General features: G+C 29.2%; 1 protein-coding gene across 3 annotated transcripts; it reads right to left on the bottom strand.

Moving 5' to 3' along the window:
- LOC132942717 (uncharacterized) lies at positions 1 to 21,384 on the bottom strand. Of its 3 annotated transcripts, none has more exons than XM_061011339.1 (11): positions 20,746 to 21,384; positions 19,334 to 19,457; positions 14,749 to 14,820; positions 13,542 to 13,654; positions 8,053 to 8,892; positions 7,122 to 7,332; positions 6,945 to 7,053; positions 3,141 to 3,294; positions 1,770 to 1,937; positions 1,059 to 1,201; positions 1 to 953 (listed from the first exon to the last, which is right to left on the bottom strand). In XM_061011339.1, exons 2-11 carry the CDS (start codon positions 19,428 to 19,430, stop codon positions 650 to 652), a joined length of 2,211 nt encoding a protein of 736 aa, XP_060867322.1. In that variant the 5' UTR covers positions 19,431 to 19,457; positions 20,746 to 21,384; the 3' UTR covers positions 1 to 649. The 3 variants fall into 3 exon arrangements, with proteins under 3 accessions (XP_060867322.1, XP_060867323.1, XP_060867324.1); XM_061011340.1 differs by having other exon boundaries at positions 1,854 to 1,937; positions 20,746 to 21,383; XM_061011341.1 differs by lacking the exon at positions 19,334 to 19,457.
- Positions 21,385 to 25,386: the final 4,002 nt, after the last annotated feature.

The following is a 25,386-nucleotide window of genomic DNA, read 5'->3' as shown; positions in this document are numbered from 1 at the left end:
TATAGGTCAAATGTTTATTAGACCATCCTTAATGACATATTATCTGCACCCTTTTACCTACATGACTACATGTAATAAAAATAAAATAACAAAAATGTGACACTGGAACATAAAATAAGAAAATGTCATATAATATAATATATTAATTAAAAATTATAATTTTTTTTTACAGGGAATAAAAAATGTCAATAGTTAACATTTTATTAAAAATAGTTATAATAAAAAATAAACATTGGATTTTTGACCTTTAAAAATCAATTTCTCACTCAAATAATAAAGATGTACAAATATTGTTTATAGTTGTATAGAAGTAGTTACTTAATCTATACAATACAATATAGTTTGCCAAGATTAAAATTTGTAATTTGGCTTAGTTTATTGAAACATAAAAAAAAATAATAAACAAGAACATATTAAAATCAGTAACAAATTTAATTATAAAAAAAAAACCACTACTTGTAAACTGAGAAACTATTTTATCTAAAAAAAAGAAACTTAATCAAAATTAATGTTTTAACTGTACCAAATTAAAGTAGAATCTGTTGATACATAATAAATTTGTAATAAAATGCATAAAACTGCGATTATTGAGTAAAATGCAAAAGTTACAACCAAAATAGATGCTATTTCAAAACAGTCTTCCTGATATTCATTGCATGTGCCGTATTGTCCCCAAATTGAAAAAGTTGGTAGCATTCATTCCATCTAGTAAGTTGCTCTTCTTTCCAAAACTCATGATAGGCACACCAAACTGGCCACTTTGATTTTCCAGTTGGGAAACTGGTATGTAACTGGTGACACCTAAATTCCTCAACTTATTTACAGTAGAGAGTTTACTCAAGTCTACAACAGGGATCACAAACGATGTGTTATTCATTTCTGATTTGTGAACTGTTAATTTATGGCGATTCAACACCTCAGGATTTTGACCAACAAATGTACACAAGTTACACCTGTACAGAAATCAGAACAAAATATTTATGAAAAAGGAAAAATTATGTATTATTTTTACTCAAAACCACGGTTTAAGCACTCGTGAGGGAGTAACAATTACTTACCTATACGGAATTGAAGTTGATTTATGTGCAATAGATGTGTGTTCATACAGTTTTTCAGAACTCGTATATGTTTTGCAACATATTTCACAAGGATAATACTTCTTTGGCTTATCAGGACCAGTTAAATCAACACAGTCCATACTCTAAAATAGAATAATTGTATGTTTAATTTATATTAGCTTATGGCAGTTTTTCCATGCAAATGTTGGATGCAAAAAAATTATAAAATGTTTGCTGATAATACACTACATTTGTACTGTTATAAATAAAAGTCTAAATTATCTTATTATTTTATCAGTCTTATATTAATGTAATAGATAATTTACATTCAAAGATTACTTTGGTCTAAGAACAATTTTAACTATCTAAAATATTAAATTATTAACATTTTATATGTATACTACATATCAATATCTACAATGACATAAACTCATGTTATCCAACTTACTCATTATAAATTGCATAAAATAATTTATTGAATATGTACATTCATAATATAAGTGCAGGTGTTAGGTATTATATTTAAATATGACATTGGTTTTTTTGAAATACTCAATGTAATTTGATAAATATTTTAATCAAAATGAATTGTATTAATGACAAAACACTTGAAAAATTACCTTATCTGCTTGTTAACATTGATTCCGATTTTACGAATGAAAAATTATTTTTTTAAATATTTGGAATATATTATGAAAAACTATAATTTACCTGAGTTGGTACCTTAGGTGGTACATGTTTAGATGCCATATTAGATACACTATTAGATACCTTTTTAGGTACATTACTAGGTACCTTATGAGGTGATGTAGGTATAATAGAAACGGCTGAGTTCAAGCTAAGTCCAGCGGGAAGAATTGAGTTGTTTCCATTATCCACCTATAAAATTAAAATAATATCTATTAATAAAATTACATCAAAAAAAATTTGATAAGAAGTTTAGTGTTTATAAATTACAACCATGGCTTACAAAGTTACTACTGGATACATGTTTTTCCCTTTGTATATGCGTAAGTGGATAAATAGTAAAAAGTTGAATTTTTTGACCAAAAGGATATTGTCCCCCTCGCCTAGATGAATCAAATCTGCTACTGGAGTCGTATGAAATACAAATATGCATAAAAACTAACAAAATTACCGAAAAATGCTCAAAAAATTAAAAAACATTTAAATGTGCAACAATATGCAATATAAAAGTACCTGTTTCATAAAACAAATTATGTTCTTGGAAAGCATTGTCTAAGATAACCCAAAAAAATATGGACTTTGCATTGAAATCCAAGCCTTACTTATAAGCATGTTATTTCTATTAATGTAAAAACTTTCTTTTCTTTTTAATTGAGCTTTTACCCGTGATACTATCTAATAAATTAATTAATAATACTATATACTTTTTATATTATTTAATTTTAATAAAACTAATAAATATTGAACTAAAGATATGGACAGACAACCATGTATCTTTATTGACATTCCCAAAATAATCAATACAAGGGACTCTTATCAAAAATAAAAGCTACCTACCAACACTAAAAAATTAAATAAGCAAGACATTCAACGGATCAGGTATATTGTAATAATTTATTTTAACTTCAAAAAAAAAAATAAGTATAAACCCAATAATTAGTCCATGGTCCATCTAATAATATCATGTTGATTGTTCCATCTGTATATAATTAGTATCTGTATTAATTAACTGTTATTGTCTAACTCCTTGATGGTAAAATATTTCTTAATTAGTCGGAGTTAATAAAAAAAAAGTCTTAGTTACAACCTATACATTACATATCTTTAAAATCTATAATTATTATATATAAACGTATTGTAACAATAATATTGCCAAAACTTATATTAAGTATATATATACTATATAGTATTATATTAAGTATATAATATTATGTATCTCAATATTTAATGTCTGCTTAATATTATTTTGTTATTTATAATTAAATTCGCTAATAAATTATTATTGTATTATAATAATAGTATTGTATAATATTTTAATAATTATTTTATAGCAATTCAATTTTTCCTTTAAATTCACTACCTTTTTTAAATTCAAAAATAATAAAATGAAATTACCGTGCTAATAGTGAGCCCTCGTTTGGAAAATAAATTAACAACATCTTGCTGTGAAGCCGGAGAAGCTGAATTTTTGGTTGCAGATTTGGTTAGAGATTCTGCTATGGATTTTGCAATTTGAGGAGTCTTGTTCAAGGTATTTGTATAGGAATTTCTAAATCAAAATTACATTTAAATCTTGAAATATAATTAATGTAAATGTAATCATCAATGTACTAATGTGTCAACACTTCATATTTTATATCATTACGAAAAAATTAAACCAGTTAATCATCATGGTACTTAGTAACCATTAGGATTTTTTTTTTTAAAACAGTGGTCTGAAAACAACGTTTTTTTCAATATAATATTATAGACCATTGTTTTTGTATAATTTCCACCATAAGCACTGCTTCGGTTACTTTGATTTGTATAGCATATAATGCTTTTATGTTTTAATAATTGTTGTCAGTTGATATTTAAATTTGACTTTGTAAAGTATTTAATGTTAAGTAATTTTCATTTTTTTGTCTATACTGAAATACATCAGTATAAAGCATTCAACCTTAATTTAAATAATGTAATACAAATTATAGTATTTTATATGTTTAAATACTGTATTTGCATATTAGTATACTTACTATAGTATTTATAGAAATACAAAAAAATTGATACTATACACAAAACTTATTTAAATTATAATATTTAGTAATAAACAAATAAAATGTATATTTAATATACAAATATTAGTTCTTTGAGATTTATTGAGGCAAATTATTATCTAAATTAATTATTACAATGTATTACATAAATGATTACAATAACTTCATGAATACATCGAAATCTAACAGACAAATGGCCGTATCCGCCATACCAATAAATTAATAAGCAAAACAAAACACATCAAATGAACCCACTCTAGTGGTTCTAGCTACAATCATCACTAAGTAATTTAAATGTTTCTTTTAGCTGTATTAACCTTTTTTACAATAAAATTAACAGATATAATATTAATTTGACACACCACCATTATATAATGAACATATAAGAAATTACCTAATTATTTTATTATTTATTTTATTTTATTGGTCATCACAAGCTATTAGCTTACAGGAGGTAGGTAATCAAAACTGTACCTATTTGTTAAAAATGTTTAATTTGTAACCATTTATTTTGATTTCTAATAAAAAAAAAATAAAAAAATATCAGCTATTTCTGAATAATACAAATGGACGTACAAGCCAAATTGGTAGATACTTCCATTTAATCTCCGATTTTAGTTAAGAATAAACTACAAATAATTGGGTTTAGTTTAAAAATAAACAGATTGTGTATTTAAATGCGTGCGTAAAATACAATTGTCATGTTGTTAAACGTCGTTTTAAAGTTCAAGTTCGTCAATGTAAAAACATAGACATTACTTTACTATCCATTTAAATTGAATAAGCGTAATAATATTTAGGGCCAGTGTCGGCCTGGAACTCCAAAGGCCCATGGGGATCAGTTTTTCAAAGGTGCCCCTAATGAAATACAAAATTTACTTGACATTTTGGAGAAAAAATGCTCACCAAATTTTTTTCTTTAAAAAACATTTATTTAAATTCTGAATTTTTAGGTTTACCTAAAAAGACCATATATTCAAGTTCTTGATATTTTTTCTACTACTTTTAAAGAGTGGCTTTACAAACTTCTATTTTTCAAATGAGAATTCCCTTTTGTACTGCAAATTATTTAGCAGATGATTTTCTTGTAAATGTAGATGTATCTAAATCATAATTGTAATAGGCAGTTGCTGAATTATTAAAATGTTTATACTAAGGATAATAATCCTTAAATATGGTTTTACAATAAAAAAAACTATAAATGCCTAATATTAAATGTAGTACCTAATCACTATTCAGTATACCTACTTAGTAATTTTTACAAATTATTTATCTTGATAGACCAAAGGTAATTAGTACTAACTACTAACATGTACAAATCATCTAAGCCCCCAAATCTACTTAGCCATTTTCCATATAACCTTAGTACAGTTATATAACTCAAAAACTACTTGTTCAAATTTTGATTTAGATGCATCAAAATTCTAAAAAAAAAATATCAGCTGAATAATTAAAAGTAAACAAAGATGATTTCTATTTAAAAAACAGAAGTTTGTATTGTAACAATATCATCCTTAAATGGTATGAATAATCTAATGCATTCAAAAATCAACAAGTGTATTAAAAAATTCTAAAAATCAGAATTTGAATATAATATGTACAATTTAAGTAAAAAAATAGGGTGAGCATGCTTAAAAAACCACTCTGTATAATATTTATGGAAAGCCTGACGAGGAGAGTCATTCGTTCAATAATAAACTATGACATTTTTGAAATATTTAAAACTTCAAAATTATAAATTATCATTATTAATTACACAGAAACGAAATTACGAAAACAAAAATTATATTTATATTACCTATAGAATTTTAACTTTGAAGACAAATCCATAAGCTATAAGCATAATATTATTCAAGTAAACATTCATAGGTAAATGTCCAATCTTCATCATTGTTTTATATTTTTATTTATATATATAATATATAGGTATGTGTAGACGTATAGTATTATAAATAATACATATTTTTGCATGCAACATTTTCATGATCGCTGAATCCAACAGCGGATCCGCTGCAGGATCAAGGGAGTGGGGCCCTCGTGGCCTCGTCTGAGCCCATTGTTTTTAAGGAGAGATAAATAACCTAACTTAACTTGCAGTAGCGCAATTTATCCAAAAAAACTTCCACCTACTTATTACTTTATTACACTTATTACACTAATTATACTAATATAGTGCCCTGCTCACATTGTAATAGGCAAGCATCTTGGCCCAGTATAGAAAAATATATCAATAAATACTTTACTGGGTCCTTACTCCTTACCAGACACACGACGCCAAGCATATAAAAAAATTTACAAGACCCTAAAAAAAATGGATTGGCCCCGGCCGCGTTCGACACTTAACTGGCCGAATTCTGCCAGCAATAAAATCCATTGTCAGTTGGTTAGCGTTAATCACTTTACCAGACATTGTAAGAACAGACCTTAATAAAAAATTTTGGTTCTCGTAAAAAATTTATATGGCTTCATTTTAGTCGTCAACATGATCAAAATGCAAGTTTTAACAAACTCATTTTTAATGGTTTCTGATTTAAAAGGTTTAGAAATAATGATAAGACTGCAAGAGTGTACAATAAAATAAAGTGAAATGTGATACTGCTATATTTATAATATAAAAGTAAAATAGTCAGATAACATGTTTTGACAAGATTGAACATTTCACACATGTCCGCTTACAGTGACAATTTGCCATGTATTTTTTATACAAATGTATAAAAGCAGATTAACTGATTTTCTACTCTTTGGTAGTCCATATACCAAAAATCAAGGAATAAATTTGCCATTAATACAATTTAATTTTAAAATTATAATGACTACAACCATTAAATTAATCAATTTTTCATGCAGCCTGGCACAGTATGTTGTTATATACCTACTCAAAACCCTATAACTGAAAACAGCGTGACAATTGACAATTTTCTAATTCAAGATTGATTTATATTAAGTTACATATTATAATTATTATAATATTATTTAATATAAATTATTATAAAAAAAATTCATCTATGTCTTAATCAGTATTTCATAGTAATAGTAGTTAGCTCAAAGTGGAATTTACAACTAGTATTACAAGCAATTATAAGCGAAGTGTTGATACCTTTAAATATCTACCTTGAGTATATTAATACTAAATGGAATATTCTACAGATAATATGCTACTAACCTATCTACATTTGTACGTTTCATAGGCGGAGTTCCCCTCCTAGGCGCTGTTAATGGTCTTTTTAAAGAACTGCCTCTTGGAGATGAATTTAGAGATGCTGGTCTTCCTCCTATGCAATAATAATAAATAATTGTATATAGTTAATAATATAATACAATACAACACTTTGAGACGCACTCATAGTTGATCCTCTTTGTACACTACGCCCTCTTGGAGAAATTATACTATGTGGCATAGCCCTCATCATTGGACGCATGGCACGTTGCATAGGAACTGGTTGATTCGGCATCCGTAATGATTGTGTATACATACTAGGAGATAGGTTCTCAGGTAATGGTGGAACACCAGACTGTAATTGATCAAAACCCATTGCTGGTAAACGTTGTACCTAATTATAAAAAACAATTCAACATGATATAAAGAAATATATTATATCAATTGTATTTTAATAAGTATATAATTGTATAAGGCTGTTGAAAGCCAACCATTTTTAAGGGGTCGGATTTAGCAAATGTTCTATACTCATTTTGAGTGTAGTGACTGAACATTTGTGTGCATGAATTCCCGAACGCTTTATGTAAAAGATAAATTATGGCTAAGATTCTAGGAAATCTGTAACATACATACGCACAGTCACACGTCGCTAACTATACTTTGCAATCAAAAAAATTTCAGCTCCCATGTGGCCATGAGTCCTTAAAAGCGGAAGAAAAATTCACACAGTACCAAAAACTAGATTTTAATAATTTTTAAAACATATTTGAATTCTTTCTTCTTTTTTCTAGGTGTGTAGGAAATGGATTTTCAATTTTTTGTATTGTTAGTATATACAAAATATTTTTTTTTTTCAAAAATAATTTTTACCTAACTAAAAAAAAAATTATTTTCTTACAAAACAGACAAAAATCAGAAAAATTCAAATTGATCTTCTGGAAATAAATTTTTTTATCTTTTTTTTTCTGCTTACATGAAAAAATAACCTGGTTTCAACAGCCTTAACAAACATAATACTAAAGAATAATTTAAATGATATTAGTTGATTTAAAACTGACTAAAATTGAAAATAAATTTGTAACTTTTTTTCAAAATTTTATTATTTTATTATTACTTGGTGTGCTAATTGTTGTACTGGTGATGGCACAGTATTGTGAACCATACGTTGGTGTTCTAGAAATTCTTGTTGACTTAATTCTAGTAAATGTCCACATTCCTTGAAAGAACATTTGAAATGTTTCATGGTTATTTTATGATCATTTAATAATTCTGGAGAATCATACTGTATTCCACAGATATCACATGACAAATACGGTGGCGGAAAAGGCCCACTACCATTTTGAGTTAAAAAATTTGGTGCCCTGTCTATTTGTGCAGGTGGTGGCATATTAATTAGAATCGCAGTACGAGGATCTACTAAATCATCAAAAGAGCGGACATTAAGTGTAAACTTTTGTTCTTTAACTTGCTCTTTTATCTCATTTTTTTGAATGCCGTTTTGTGGTTGAGGAACTTGAATATTTTTTATTTCATTATCATTTTTTAGGACACTTACATCAACTTCTAAGTCTGGTTCTTTTAACAGTTCTTCTTTTAATGGTTTAATTCGTATCCTACATTCTTCTTTCGTAACCGCTGTAGAATTCTGAGGAAGTTCTTCAGTTTTTAAATCTACTACTGTATTAATACACACATTCTTCTCCTCAGCTTTAACTGATACAGCTGGACTAGGTCTTTCAGTAAATGACTCATCGGAATCATCTGACAATATTTCTATATCACTATCATCAGAACTATTAGCATTTTGAGACTCTCCATCAGATTCCTTTTCATTTTCACCTGCATCAACTGAGGGGGGTTTATCAGAAGGTTTTTCCTGTCCGGAGGCTTTTGGATTTTCACAATCTTCTTCGCCAGAAACACTTTCAGTTGTATTTGTAAGACTTCTTACAACCTGAAATTAATTAATATATTTATATAATTTAATAACAAAAAGAAGAACCATATATTAGAAATAGAAGACTTAAATATAAAATAAACATTAGTTGTTTAGATTAAAAAATGGAAAAATTATCTGCTGTATAGTAGGTGACGAGTAACATGTCCTCGTTATTGAGTAGATCACTAAAATGGATGCATTACATTTTAACTCAATAAATAATAAATCATTGCTTACAAAAAACAATTTTGGGCAGAGATAGTCTTTCAGCCAGCCCATGATATAAATATTTATATTGCTATCCATAATTTATATTCCTATTAGTCATAGTAGATTGAACTCATTTATTATAAAATAACTACATGTTATTAATAGAATGATGTCAGGGTAGCTTTATATTAATCTAAACATTTTATTAGGAAAAAATTTGGACAAATGGGTACTGCTCTACTGTACAGTAATTGATGAGTATGTCATTATTATAATTATAGATATTACATTTGAATTCAATGATAAATCATTGCATACGAACAACAATTCCAAGCATACTTGTATGATCAATAATCAAATTTAACAATTAAAAAAAAATTTATAAAATTCAAAAATCTTTCATAGCTATAAATAGTGTAAGTACCCGGTGAACATTTTTTTTTTTTTGATAGAGGTAGAATATTAGCTATGAAAAGAAAACTTTTATGAATTTCAAAATGAAAAATAATTTACAACATTTAATAAAATGTTATGGCTAAATAGCTCAAAAAAAAAATAAATATTTTGTAATTGTTTGGAACATGCTTATATAAAATATACTTGGTGAAAATGTCAAGTGTCTATAGTTATTAGTTTTTGAGTTATACCAAAAAAATTTAATTGATTTTTTTGAAAATTGTTATTGCGTAAAAATTCCCATTATTACTTTGTTATTTTTTTTCCCCCCTAACGCTTTTAATAACTACTGGGAATTTTCTATTTAGACCTCCTAAATACACCAATTACATTTAGTTTTCTATCAGAAATTATGCTGACATCAAAAATTGAAGCAATTTTACTACCTCAAATGTTGATGACAAAAAAAAACACAAATCATTGAAAATACAATACATTTTTTCGCTATGCTCAAAATATAAAATATGATTTAAATATGTATTTATTGTAATAACCTAAGTACCTACCTAATTTTTAAATGACCCGATTAACCGGTCTAGTGAGTCTAATACACTATAATTTTTTGCTTTTTATTAGTATACGTGGAAATCGAGACCAGCTGCTTTGAGTCTAATAGGCAAATTAAGTAATTAACCGTGAGAAGAACCCACTATATTTAATTTTACCTTTAATGTTACAAATTTAACTTTAAACGATAAAAAAAAAATAGTGCCTGTGTAATTAATACAATATTTTTAAATTGCTATGAAAACAAATCATTAAACTTTGGTCTTGTTTGAGCTTTTTGACCAAGAGTAAACAATTCCATCAACATCAATAGAAAAAAAATTTTAAAACCTAGATAGGGCTTTAAATGTGTGTGAATATTTTGAAATTGTAATTGTGTACAATAGTGTATTTATATACAGGCGCTATAGGCACGTGCTTACAGTAGAACATTTTTTAAGTTTATACTTATATGTTTTCTGTTATTGTTATTATTTTAATAATTTAGGGCGGCAATTTGCCACAGGCCTAAACTCAGGAAATACGCCATTGATTGTCTATAGAAAATAATATAATTATTAATAGTCAAATGTTTTAAGTTTCCTAAATTAATAAATTTGTAGTAATAATAAAATATCAAAAATTGTTTGAGGAAAAATCTATATTTTATGTATAAATATCCAATGTTTTTAAAATTTGAACTTCAATCACTCATACAAAATGTAAGTGGCTTTATACTAAAGTACCAATCAGATCAACTTTCCTACCAGAAAACATCTTCAAAGTTAATGTTTGGCATATTTTTACTGATGTCAGACACAAAAAAAGAAGTTAAGTAGGTAACTGATCCGCTGTAAATAATAATAATCATTGCAGACAAAAAACGATTATAAGCAAAGATGGTATGTCAGCCTATATTAATAACTTACCTATATTTTATAATAAATTTATATTGCAATTAAAAGCATTTATTTTATTATAAGTAGATTGAATTAAACGTTGGCAGACATTCAATTTTAAAATGTCATTGTGTGTATAAAACTATAAAATATAGTAACACTTATACGTTAAGAGTTTCATATAACCACAAAATGAATTTTTTTTTTTTTTATTAGAAAACAAGAATATATATGTTACGATAAAAGTACTAATAGCGGTAAAACCTAGGATTCACCGGTAAATCCTAGGTTTCGCCAACTGCTGACGGTAAATGTTTGACTTTTGGACATTTACCGATTGATTTCGGTAAAACCTAGGGTACACAAAATAGTTAATCAAACCCCGAATGATTTTATTTCATGTGCCCCACTTTCCCCTAATTATTAATTTTTGTGTGTATGTATCTTTTCAAAATGAAAATGCATATTTTAATACAGTACGCTAATTCAATTATTCCAAAAAATGTATTTCCAGGACTGCAAGAGGATTTAGAGGCAGCACTTACAGAACCAAATGAAAATATAGTTGAAATTTGAGAGATAAATGAAGAAATTGAAATAAACAAGGATAATGAAACTTTAGCAAATGAAAATGAAAATGTAGAAATAAGGGACGTAGAAAATTAAATACCGGTGTGGACACTAAAAATTAATCAATATCAAAAAGAATCACATATTGGACTTCAAAAACAAGCCAAGGTCTTCCGTTATTATCTATTATATTTAAGTCAAAATGAAAATCCCTAAAATTGATCGTTGTAAAATGAATGCAATAGTTTCAATTTTGTTATATAATAAATTATAGTAATAATAATAATAATAAAAATTTGTTGTCATAATATATAATAATAACATTAATTTAATTTAATATAATAATTTTCGAACTACATATATTAATTAACATTCAGCATAAAAAATATAACACAATTGGTTAACAATTTCAGACTTTTACTAACACTGATTGTTTATCCTAAGATTTACTAAATCTTGTTTTTAAAAGTCCAAACTACAAAAATCATTCGGGGTTTGACTAAATTATTTTGTGTTTCCTAGGTTGTACCGAAATCAATCGGTAAATTTCCAAAATTCGGACATTTACCATCAGCAGTCGGCAAAACCTAGGATTTACCGCTATTCGTACTTTTACCGTAACATATACATTCTGAAAATAATTTATACAATAGGTTATATAGGGGGTTCAAGTAAACAAGACGGGACGGCATGATAGAAGGGGAGGGGGGGTCCAATGACCCTACTTTAAAATTCTAAGCGGGTTTTTTTATTATTATTAAATGTTAAGGAGATCCTTGGGCCAATTTTGTTTGAGACGGCGAGGTGAGTTATTAGGAAGAGTAAGAGAGGAGAGGTTTGAAATTAGAGGATTTGAGTGATTGAAAGTGTTTTTGTGGAATGATTTAAAGTAGTGAGCGACAAGTGTATGAATGGTTGGGATTTTGAGGTCAGAGTGAAATGAGAGATTGCTGACGTACCAGGGGGCTTTTGTAATGAGGCGAAGACAAATTAACTGAAATGATTGGAACATTTTTATATTTGATATTTTGGCCGTACCCCAAAGCTGAATACCGTAAGTTATTGATGGGCGAATAATTAGTTTGTAAATTAAAAGTTTGGTGTTGAGCGGAAGATTTGATTTGAGGAGGTGCCTACGTTTATGGAGATTAAGAGATTTTCTCTTAGTTTTTATATGAGTGACCCAAGTAAGTTTGTTGTTAAGGTGGACTCCAAAATAACGAGTTGCTTCTTTAGAGGGAATCATGTTATCATTAAGAGTCATGGGAGGGGGGGGCGAAATAAATAATATACTTATAAATTACAACAAAGTATATTTCTTCATTTAAATATCTAAATTTACATACGCATTTTTAATATTTTAAAAATAGCTATAATAACAACTCATCCTCATAAGGAACCTTCTATTAAATTTAGAAGCTTTCTGACCCACCAAATAATTTATAGAAATTTATAGAAAATAAACTAAAAACAATTTCAAATTTCTAAAAATAGCTCAAGTTAAAATATTGTTTCTAAGTTACACACAAAAAAAAAACAAAAAAAATTTTAAAAAATCTGGATTTGTGTGAAAATCCCTGTTTTTTCATAAATTTTTTTTGTTGTTTTTCCCAGAATTTTCAAAAGTACTAACTAGATCATTTGCTACTAGAAACAACCCCCAAAGTTAAAAATTAAAACATTTTTTTTGCCTTAAAATCTGATATAGAAAAAATAAAAATATTGTAAGACTGTTCCGCTCAGAATCTATAGGCATCATGAATTTATTACAATGCACATCCATTTCAATAATTTTGGTGAATCAATATAATTTTAACTAAGTTAAAAAATATATATTATACTCTTGAAGTTATTAAATAAAATTAATATAATATACAATATTATACATAATTGTCTTATAGCCAATATAATATAATAATAAGCTTTTACTTAATCCCTATTGACAAAAATCAGACAAAATGTGTAAGTATTACTCATGTGTATTATTCATCATATTATTAATTGAAACAATTTCTAACTAAAATGTATTATTAAGTTTCTCACTTCAAATGATTGGGTGGATTCCCTAGAAGAACTACTGCTACTTGACCTTGTCTTTTTTAAGGTCACTTTGACTGGTGGATTTGTTACTGCTGTAGGTACATTTTGATCATCTTCTGAACAATACAATTTCAAAAAATACATTAAATAATTGTTACATTAATATGTTATTTATTATTATTAGTTTGAAGGAACCCAATTTTGTTGACTCTTTAATAATTTAAAATTTAAAATGGCTAAGTTGATTTGTTGATCTTAAATTGCTGGTAAGCACTTTAAGTTCATACTACATTTTCAAGTCTTGGGAACTAAAAATTGAAAATATTATTCATTTACATTGTATGAATTTAATCAATACAAAAACCTTGTACCTATTGCATTAATTGTAAGCTTTTTGACCAAGAAAAAACTATTGCCACTAGTAAAACTTGTATCTAAAATGTTGAATAAAAATAAAAAATGTTACTATTGATAATCAGTTCACAATTTAATAACATTACTGATTTCAAAATAACATTGTTTTTGGTAAATAATATTTTACAGTAAGTAGTTATTTAATACACAATTATTGTTTTAATCAATAATGATTATTATAGGGCGCTTATTAATATTATTACATATATTAATATATATTATTATTATTAAGAGGACTAGCTCTGTTAGTTTAAAAATTGAAGTGAATCAACCTATTATAAGACTTGATGGTAAGAAAATTATCTCTGCTCGTAAATGGGTTTTTTACGATGGTAAAATTATTTAGCAAGTTACGCGTATATAATATAGCATGAATTAGAAATACTAATAACTCACTTAAAAACTGAATTATCATAAATCGTAATATACGATAACCACATACAAACACAGATAATGTTCGTACCATCCTGTTTCATAATAGGTCGATTCACTTTTATTTTTAAACTAACCGAGTTACTGCTGAGCGTAAATTTGCTATGTTATGCACTTGTAAGATGGAGACAACAATATCTGAGTAGTGTTCTCTTAAATAATTTTATAAAACAAAAACAAAGATAATTATAACAAACAGAATAAATAATAAAGAAATAATAGTTTTTTTTATACATTATAAATTTATAACTATAATAATGAAGATTAATTTAATAATAATAAATAAAATAATAATAAAAATTATTTATAATATAGAAGTTTTAAGTAAAGAACTTTTATTGAAATAAAAATTGGATTAAAGTACCTTCACTCTCCGGATTTGAACAAATAGAGGGCGGCGATTTACTGTTGGATTTCATTTTTGATTTTTCGTTTCCTGTTAAAAAAAAATAACTATTAACATTATATACTTAAGCACAATCTGTATTGATGGGTACTTTTAAAAATCTATCCTAATTAACAAAAACAAAAAATAAATACTAAAAAGCTGGCAAAATATATTTTTACAACAAAATATATATCATTAATCACCACCATTTTGATTGTTGGTTCAACGAAAAAGTAGCTACATAGATTTATAAAATAGATGCCATAGATGTTTTTACCCTGGAATTATTAGTTAAAATTGCAATTGTAAAATAGTTTATTGTATAATAAGGTATTTTAAACTGGGAGTACAATACTCCAAGTTTGCCCACCGACTGGTCACACTGCTAGAGATAGATCATTATAACAGTGAATAATTAAGCTATATTCATGGCATACTAGCTTACATAAGTTAAGCACAATGTCAGTGTCCTCATATTAGAACCATTGTTATAATCATCAAAATAAGCGCTGAAAAAAGCACTTAAATATTTCATTATAAGCACTTAAAAATATTAAAAAAGCAAAAAAAGAGCGACAAAAACCATCAACACATTTTTTTTTATATTATCGTTTAGTTTTTATATATAATGTAAAAAATCTCATCTTTAAAAAAAATTAAAAACTTTTAACCTTTTTCAGTTTTTGAAAACATTTTAACTTCTTTATTATAATTCTTATAGATTTTCTGAAAAAAATTTAAAACTGTTTAATAATAATTGAAAAAAAAAATATTGATTAATTTAACCGGTTAGTAAATTAACGAGCAAATACGAGACCTGATGTTTATTAGGTAAGTATTCAAAAATATGATACAAAGGAGAAAAATTATTTAACATTTTAGCTTTACCTTAAATAAAAAAATAAATAAACTGAAATTTTTAGGTTTTTGTTAGTGGCACGTGTCATCATAAATCATAATTAAGCAGATATACAAAAATAAAAAAATAATTAGAATAATTGGAAATAGTCTAAAATTAAAAATTGATGCTAACTTAAAAATTTCTATGAAACTTTTTGTTTTATATTATTTTAATTGGTTTCCAAAAACAATGTACGATATTTAAACAAAGTTAAGTAGAAATTAAGACGCGAGACAAAGAATAACCACAGCATGTTCAACCAAAAACACAACTTGTATAGTATAAGTACACTAATCCGCTTTATTAATAACGTGTACAACGCTTTCAACACTGTTTAATTTATACAACAAATGAGAGAGTAACCATTCTTTATTAATGTAACAATAATACTTGAGTCTGCTAAAAATTACTCTAAAATTGATATTATAATAATTTTCACATTGCATCTAACAAAGAACTTGGCCTTCAAAATATTCGGTTACAACATACTTAGGGCTGACCATCCCGACGATACCGCCCATGGTGGCGCAGCGCTAATTATCTCAAACAAAATAGTGCACACTCCATCCCAACCTTCTACATCACTCGATATGCAAATAACCAACACTTCCTTGCTTATTGACTCAGTACCAGTCTCTGTTGGTTCTGCATTCCTTCCTCCAGGCCGAAAATTCCCGGAAAATGAACTCCTACAATACCACGTTAAATCATACATTCCTACTAGGAGCCGACTTCAATGCCAAACATCATTGTTGGGGCTGCTCAACAATCAACACACGAAGCCATTCTCTCCAGAATCTTATCAGAACCAAACAAGCCAAAATACATGCACCACCCGCACAAACTTATTGGCCTTCTCATCTGAACCGCAACCCTGATTTTCTCGACTTCTTCATCTCTAACCTTCCAAATCATCTCCAGACAAAACTAACCAACCTAAATGATCCAGCATCTGACCATACTCCAGTTCTAATTCAAATAAATGCCTCAATAATAATACTTCCCAAATTATTTGGCCAATGTTTCGTAGCATCATGACTCGTAACTCACATCTCAACATCAAACTAAAATCTCACGCAGACATCGACGACGCCATCCGAAATTTTACAGAAACTATACTCAACGCAAAATATAATTCCTCCCTACCAGCACATAAATCAAAATCTGATCATCTCATCACACCTGAAATCAGACAACTCATCAACTACACCGCGTAACCGATTTCATCTCCTCGGCACTTGAAATAAAAAAATACTGTTCGGGAGTTTTTCTAGACGTTGCGAAGGCTTTTGACACCGTTTGACACAAAGGATTACTGTTCAAACACAAAAAAATATTCCTAGCCCCTTACTATCTACTCCTAAAATCGTACCTTGAAAACAGATCGTTCAAACTTTCAACCCAACATAGTGTTTTAGCAGGCGTATCTCAAGGCAGCGATATTGCCCCATTTCTATTTATTTTCTACACTGCGGATATCCCAGTTTATCAGTTCACTCCCATCAGAACTTACGCAGACAACACAGCCATACTTGCCTCAAATGCAGACCCTGCCGTTGCCAGTCAACAAATCCAAGCCCACCTAAACACCCTTATGTCTTGGTTCAACAAATGGGGGATCAAAATCAACGAAACCAAATCAACGCATATTACCTTTTCTCTAAGACCCCGAGACTGCCCGCCGATCTCTTTGAACAACTCTACTATTCCGCACTGTACCCAAGTTAAATATCTCGGTCTCACACTGGACAGAAGACTTACCTGGGGTCCTCATCTCATGGACAAACGAAAAAAGTTAAACAGCAGACTTCACCTACTCAGGCCCTTACTAAGATCCTACATCTATATACAAAACAAAATTATTATATACAAATGTCTCCTCCGTTTCATCTGGACATATGGCATCATACTCTGGGGCCCAGCCAAAAAATCCAATACTCAAACGATGCAAGCTTTTCAATCAATCTGTCTCCGTATCATTGCGGTACGTAACGAACAAATTACTTCATGATGACCTTCAAATCAAAACCATCCATGATACAGCTACCAATTTCTACAAAATGTTTCATGGGAAACTCCATATGAACCCCAACCACCTCATCTCTCAATTGGCCTCAAAAACTCTTCCTGACAATCCCACAAGACGTCTCAAACGTAACTGGTGCAGAGATCTTCTTAACCAATAACATACATTTATATTACTCATAAAAATTTAATTTCATTGTAAAAGGGTGACTCGACTGCAAGCCTCCCTACACGTTACTCAAAGCCATTGTTTTATATTATTTACTATACCTTATCATATTTACTTATTGTATATAATGTACAGATTGTAAATCCTCAATAAACGCCATTATTTTTTTAAAAAAAAATAAAAATAATTTTCAAAAAAAAATCCTTGAAAAACCTCAAAATATTGACTTATATTGTTTTTATACAACTATTTTTGTATTTTTCTTAGTTCTTATTCATTTAAGTATTTATTTATTCTAGTTAAAAGAAATATACATAACATAAATATTAAATATTGTGAAATATTACAAGAAATTTCTCTACACAGGTCTGAGGTAAAACCTCATATTGTAGAATACAATATTATACATTTAAACTTCTTATAACACTGAATATTTATTATTTCTTTATTTCTTTTTTTTAATTGACACTTATTAACTTTTAAAATATAAATGTAGGTATAGTTAGGCACTTTGTACCTATATAAAACACTACCTACCAACATTGTTTGATATTTAACTTAAGAGGACGTTATACCAACATTTGTTGTCTCCGTCTTACAAGAGCATAACATAGCAAATTGTACGCTCAGCAGAACACGTATAGCTATTAATTTAAATATTAGAGTGAATTATTGAACTCTTATAAAACTTAAAGGTAAGATTATTATCTAGGCAATCTCATGGGCTTTTTATTATATTTTAATTTTAAAGCGAGTTATGAGTATTTTAAAATGTACAAACAATTTACAATTTTAAAATACTCATAACTCGCTTTAAAATTAAAACATAATAAAAAGCCCATGAGATTGCCTAGATAATAATCTAACCTTTAAATGTTAAAAGAGTTCGACAATTCACTCTAATATAACTATAAGAGCTCAATTCACTCTAATTTTTAAACTAGCGGAGCTAAACGTGTTCTGCTAAGCGTACAATTTGCTATGTTGCACACTTGTAAGACAGAGACAACAAATGTCGGAATAATGTCCTCTTAATACTTATATTTAGTTTTTGCTATTAAAAACTGATTGAACCTAATAAAATCCCATTTTAATCAACAAAAAAAAATTATTCATAAGGGCGTGATTTTTTGCATTAATTTTATTGCATACTTACTTACATTAGGTATGTCTAAATTTATCATTTTATTATTAGATTTATATGAAGCAGTTAATATTATTTAAATTCAAAACCGACAGGTAGATAGGTAAGTATTACAAATTATAATATTAAACATTTCTTATTAAAACAAAAACTGACCATATCTAGATATACCTACTACATTTTAATTTAGAATTAGCTTGCCAATTCTTTTTTTAAACAATTCTGAAATATTATGTTTACAGTTTTAGTTTTATAACTAGGTATTTAACAGCTTCATATTAAACTTAAATTCAATGGACTAATCACAAAATACAGCACTAACCAGAGTCTGAGTTGTTTGCTCTACTTCTATTTGAATTTTTATTCTGATTTCTCTTCCCTTTTTCTGAGTTCATTGTACACGCTCTTGTATTGACCATTTACGTTTTAGTTTTGAATAGGTATTCCTTTAATCACATGAAACACATTAACAAAAAAGTTCAAATTTAATAATTATGTTGGTGGAGCACAGTTGGTCAGCACAATTGGTTTATATGCAATTTTAGTATAGAATTCAATATTATGAATAAAATGTACCAAAGCACTCAAATTGTAAAGACAGAATATGCAAAAACCACATGTCGACTCCTCTGACATTATCTAAACAAGATCAGATAGTAGGTACACTGTTGAAATCTCTATGGTGACTGGTGACAGACGGATAATCCAGAATCATTAGGGCAGTAGATAGGTAGCTATGCATACTTACTTAGGGTATGTAACACACATCAAGTGTTGCGTAGTTACATAACGACGCAAATTACAAATTACTTTTGCTGTAACGCTGTAGTCATTTCACTATATTTTATTTAAATCAACACAATTGTAATGGAGTAACGCGATATTTTCCACGTTATTAAAATAAGTTATGAATGTACGATGTACGACAAAAACTAAGATATTCGAAAAAAATTTAAAATTTGTTTACGATTCCAAAAGTTTTTATAATAAATAATAATCAACAATATGGACTGATTTTGCAATTATTTTATATTTAAAGTAACGTTATTTCGAACGCTCTACTTTTTGAATGAAAAAGTAAAGTGATAAAAATAATGTGGGTAATGTGAATGTAATTTAAATTAAATATTTAATGTAACGAGTAGTGTAATTTTATTATTTTACAAAAGTAATTTACCCAATACAGCACTGATCTAACAAGGACAGTTGTAGAAGAGATAATGGTGTCAACGTATTGCAATTTAACCAATAGCAGGGCAGCAGAAACGATTACAAAAACCCTGGGAAACGCAAAGGGTATAATATTACTATGATTTAAACGTATATTTTATATATAAAGTGCGTCTATATTATTATAAAAACAAAAAGCGACAAGACGTCGAGAAAGTATGGAAATTAGGAAAGTATCTAATCCAATATTCGAATATCCGTTGCATAGACATCCCGAAAAAATAACGATATCAGATCAACGATGCAAAATATCAATAAAGATCTGTCTATAATATGGTACCTACAATAGATTCTAAAAATGATTTTAAGACAGAATGCTGACTGTTTTAAGATGTCGAACAACAGTGGATGAAAATTTGTGCAATAAAAGACGTACGAATGTCATAATATTATTATTATTACGATCGTGTTGCTACACGACCCGCGGGAGTCCGTGCACCGTACTTGGAGATACCGTTCGGGCGGACCTACCGGCTTACCGTTATCGCAAAATTTACTACTTACAGAGTTAGATTCCGTGTGATGCTGCAACTGCTGTTCACGGACCCTCGAAAGACATGACGATAATGCTACCAATTGTTTTAAGTATCGATCAGAAAGTACAAAGCTCACAACACAAATTAATACAATAGAACTATAATATAAAATATTATAAAATATTAATGTTATCCGTTGTATTAATAATATTTTATTATCAACGATGACAATAATAACAATAATAACAATAATAACAATCCAACCGAGTTTATGAAAATAATAATAAATTATTAGACGGCGAGCGTGTGATACGGTTAACGATATCTGCCCACTAAATACAAATGACAATCGATACACGCGGACCGGCGCGCAGGCGCGAAACCGTACGCGATAAAAACGCAAACGGAAAAGGATCAAACGCACGAGCGAAGAACACAGGACGACGCGAGCGAGTGGACGGACGAAGAAGAACGACGGCGGCGGCCGGACGGAATCACGGAATGCGGAGCGAGCTGTGAGACGACGGCGGTGCACGAAGTGTACCGAAGCTGACGACAGACGAACGCTGTGCCAGAGAGGTGAAATGGAGCGCTGCGGCTGCCCGTGTCGACTATCGAATGTCGAGTACTCAATGCTCACTGCTCACGACTGTCTACTGCTCGGGTCACACGAGTGTCGAACACTCGAACTGCCGGCCACCGCCTATAGCGCGTCCACCCGAACACAGCCTGCCGTCGCCGCCGCCCTTCCCGCCCGTCCATAAAAACCGTTTGGCCGCCCACCCACCTGTCCGGACAGTATTGAGCAGTTGAGCACGCATAGTTCCGTGCGCCGCCGCGAGTTAGTCGCTATATAGTGTGTTCATGCTTGTGTGTTGTGTTCTCTTTCGGGTGGCGTGCCACCCGCCGCCGCCGCGTGCGCGTGCGACGGCGACAATCGCAAGTGTGGTATATCGCTCAGCGACTAGCGAGTAACAGCGAACGCTCGCTAGCTCCGACGCGTCTATGTTCGATTCAATATTCGTGTTCCACGAACGCGTTCGAGGTCGGTGCGGGCGGCGTGCGTTATAAACTATTATTTTCGTTCTCTATTCCACCTTATTGTACTTGCCGTCACGCTAGCGGCTAGCTCGCTCGCTCTGCTGCCCGCAGCAACGGAGCAGTGGCAAGTGGCAACCGTCGCTATCGATCCGAACGCCGCTGCCACCGCCGCAATCCCCGCAGCATACACTACTCACCGCCGTAGCACAACACCCGTCCGCTGGTTCCTTGCTCCGCTCGACAGTCGACACCCGTTCCCCGCGCATCTGCGTTATTAAACTATTAAAGTCGACGCAAATAACCTCAGCACCCGCCACCGTAGCGTACCGCGTCGCAGCGCATCGCACGGCACCGCACCGCACCGCACCACACCGGCACACCCCATCAACCGGTCGTACGCGACGACATTCGTTATTATTTTTAATTATAGACCCGCGACGATAAAATAATATTGTTTTTCCTATGTCTAATATTACAATAAATTGAACATTTATTATTGTTGCTTTATATTGTTGTAATTTATTTCGTCCGTCGTAGATTACACCAAAACACCATGGCAACATAATATAACGCTCCGGAATTGAATATTGACATATTTTCTTTTTTTTTTACCCTTTTATCCTGTGGTCTGTTTCGTTATTACGTCATAATATGACAATATTATAAAATGACGTTCCTTTATCGGAAGGTACTTGGGAAATTAAGAGCTGTTTTTTCGTCTCACGACCCAAACATTAAACGATTAACTATTTCGGTAGCAGTTGCATTTATTTATTTCGTCCTCGGAAGTGTTCTTATTTAATACTTATTATTATTATCACTATTCGCTACGAATGGTTGTATTATAGTAACACGGTAGATTGGCTTTTCGACGAGAATTTTTGAATGATGAACCATAATATTTCTTATTTGTTTTAGGAATAATCTACGAAATAATATTATATCTATTATCTATACCTAATCTTGGTCATGACTAAATACTTTTTATTAATTACTTTTAAGCCATGGTCTTGGTGTTTTACTGTTTTAGTAATTATAAATAAATATAGACATCTACGTTATCATGTACATTGTAATATCATCTCAGTATACTCAACGCTGGGTCGTTAACACGTTGATAATATAATATAAAATGACGTTTTACAAAACGATATACATTTGACCACAATTTCTTTTTAATTATTTTCTTTACATCGGTATGAGTTCCGTAAGAAAAAAATTAATTATTTTTAGGATTGAATCATGGTTTTGTGACAATTATAAACTATACAGTGCTATGAAAATTTTTAATTAATCATTGTAAATCGTATATATTTTGTATTACACTCAGTCACTCAGTATGATTAAATATAGATTAATGAATGTCATATATACTAATAGTATACATGTAAAATTGTTAAGTATAAACCTGACATAATGTATAATTATGAATTTATTAATTGTAAATATTTTTGAGTAAAATAATAATTTTATAATTTTTGTTCAAATATTATATTAACGGTTAAGATGACACTCTACACGGTAACTTGTTGTCTCCGTCTTACAAGTGCGTAAGCGTAACATAAGTCATAACAAATTTACGCACAGCAGATTGCGTTTAAAACTTGATGGTAAGAAAACTATTTCTGTTTGTAAATGGGGTTTTTACGATAGTTAAATTTTTTAGCAAGTTATGCGTATAAAATATAGTGTAAATTAGAAATGCTCATATAACTAACTTAAAAACTGAATTATCGTAATAATTTATAATATACGATAACCACATACAAACACAGATAATGTTCGTACCATACTACCATACTACCATCCTGTTTCATAATAGGTCGATTCACTCTAATTTTTTAACTAACCGAATTAAACGTGATCTGCTGAGCTTAAATTTGGTATGCTAAGCACTTGTAAGACGTATACAATAAATATCCGTGTAACGTCATTTTAACAATGAAAAAAGTGAATTTCCATTGCTTTATAGAAGAAAGACACGCACGCCATACTTATTACTTACTGCCTCTTCTACCTGTATAAATATTAAATGTAGTATTTTGCTTGACACTTGACAGTATATTCCAACACTAGTTTCTAGTCTCTAGGACTTTATACTTTGTAATAATTACAGTAATTATTAATAAGTAAATAATTAGTACTTATTAATTATTATTTATTAATAAGTAGGTATGTATTTATTTACGCTTGAACAGACAGTTTTTCAAATTTCAATACCTAACAAATTATACTAAATTATAATATTATAACCATATAAGTATATTTTTTTATCGATTAATTGTTTCAATAATATTAAATGTTTTTACAATACTAAAAATAAATTAAGAGGCTGGCACATTTGCATAATATGTTGTGTTGTTACTCGTCACTGTCTTACAAACGTACAACATTAAAAATTTGCGTTCAGACGTTTTGACCTAGCTGAATGATGAATCACGAAAATTACGAATGTACCTATTTGTTTTAGTGTTTTATGTAAATTTAGTACAAGATCTCACATATTATTTAAGTTGTCTTTTAGCAATATAAAAATATTTGAAATGCGTTGGTACAATATTTCACGTTTTATTTTATAAACATTTGAAGTTCAGATTAGCACGAAATTAGATATTTAAACACAGAATAGGTAATGATTTTAGTTATTTTGTAGTAATTTAATACGTTTAGTAATAGTATACGTTTACGTATATTATTAATTATTATTATAATATACATCAACACAATTAAATTTCCAAAATATTTATAGGTATTTAATATTTATACCGCGAATGGCACGAACACCCTTCTGCAGTAAGTCGGTATTAAGAGGACCCGCATGTGTTGTCTAGGGCTTACACACGTACGACATAGCAAATTTTCGTTTGCTTGTTTCAATAGAGTGGCATAGTGCTGTAATTTTTGATATTAGAGCAAATTGACATATTATTATCAAATTTTTACGTAACAACATTATCTGTGTTCTCAAGTTGGTTTTTTACGATATTTTAATTTTTAAGTGAGTTATTAGTATGAAAAATATTAGTGTTTGAAAATGCTCATAAACTAGCGAACGAAAATGTCCTATGTCGTACGTGTGTGAGACAGTGACAACACACGTGGGTGCGACGTCCTTAAAATTGAATAGCAACAATGTATATGATATAAATATATACTATTTTAAATAAATACGAAATCGGATTTTATCAGAAAAATAGAGATATAATAAAAAAAAAAATAGATTTTTTGTTATAATTCAAAAATATTATTTGTTTACGTGTATTAATAAACGATTACACACATTTTTTTCAAATATATACATTTATTTTAAGCTATTATCTATTTATACAACTAATAACTTATTCACATTTCACACCGTTCTATGGTTAGTCAATATTTACTCAAATTGTAATATCAATAAATAATAATAGGTACCTAAGTAAATATAAAATAATTATACCATCATAATAATTAATAATAATATTATAATTTATAACAAATGTGATATTTTCGGAAAAAATTAATTCAACCTACCGTACAACTAAAGTACTAAGTGTATAATAAATTACTATTATAGCAATACAATTACAAACATAATACCTATTATAACAATAAAATGTACTAATTTACATTTTGTCACGCCTACACC

This window comes from Metopolophium dirhodum, chromosome 4, assembly GCF_019925205.1.
Source record: "Metopolophium dirhodum isolate CAU chromosome 4, ASM1992520v1, whole genome shotgun sequence".
NCBI classification, from domain to species: Eukaryota; Metazoa; Arthropoda; class Insecta; order Hemiptera; family Aphididae; genus Metopolophium; species Metopolophium dirhodum.
The sequence above is the reverse complement of the archived record's forward strand: the minus strand, read 5'-3'. Positions and strand labels throughout refer to the sequence as shown.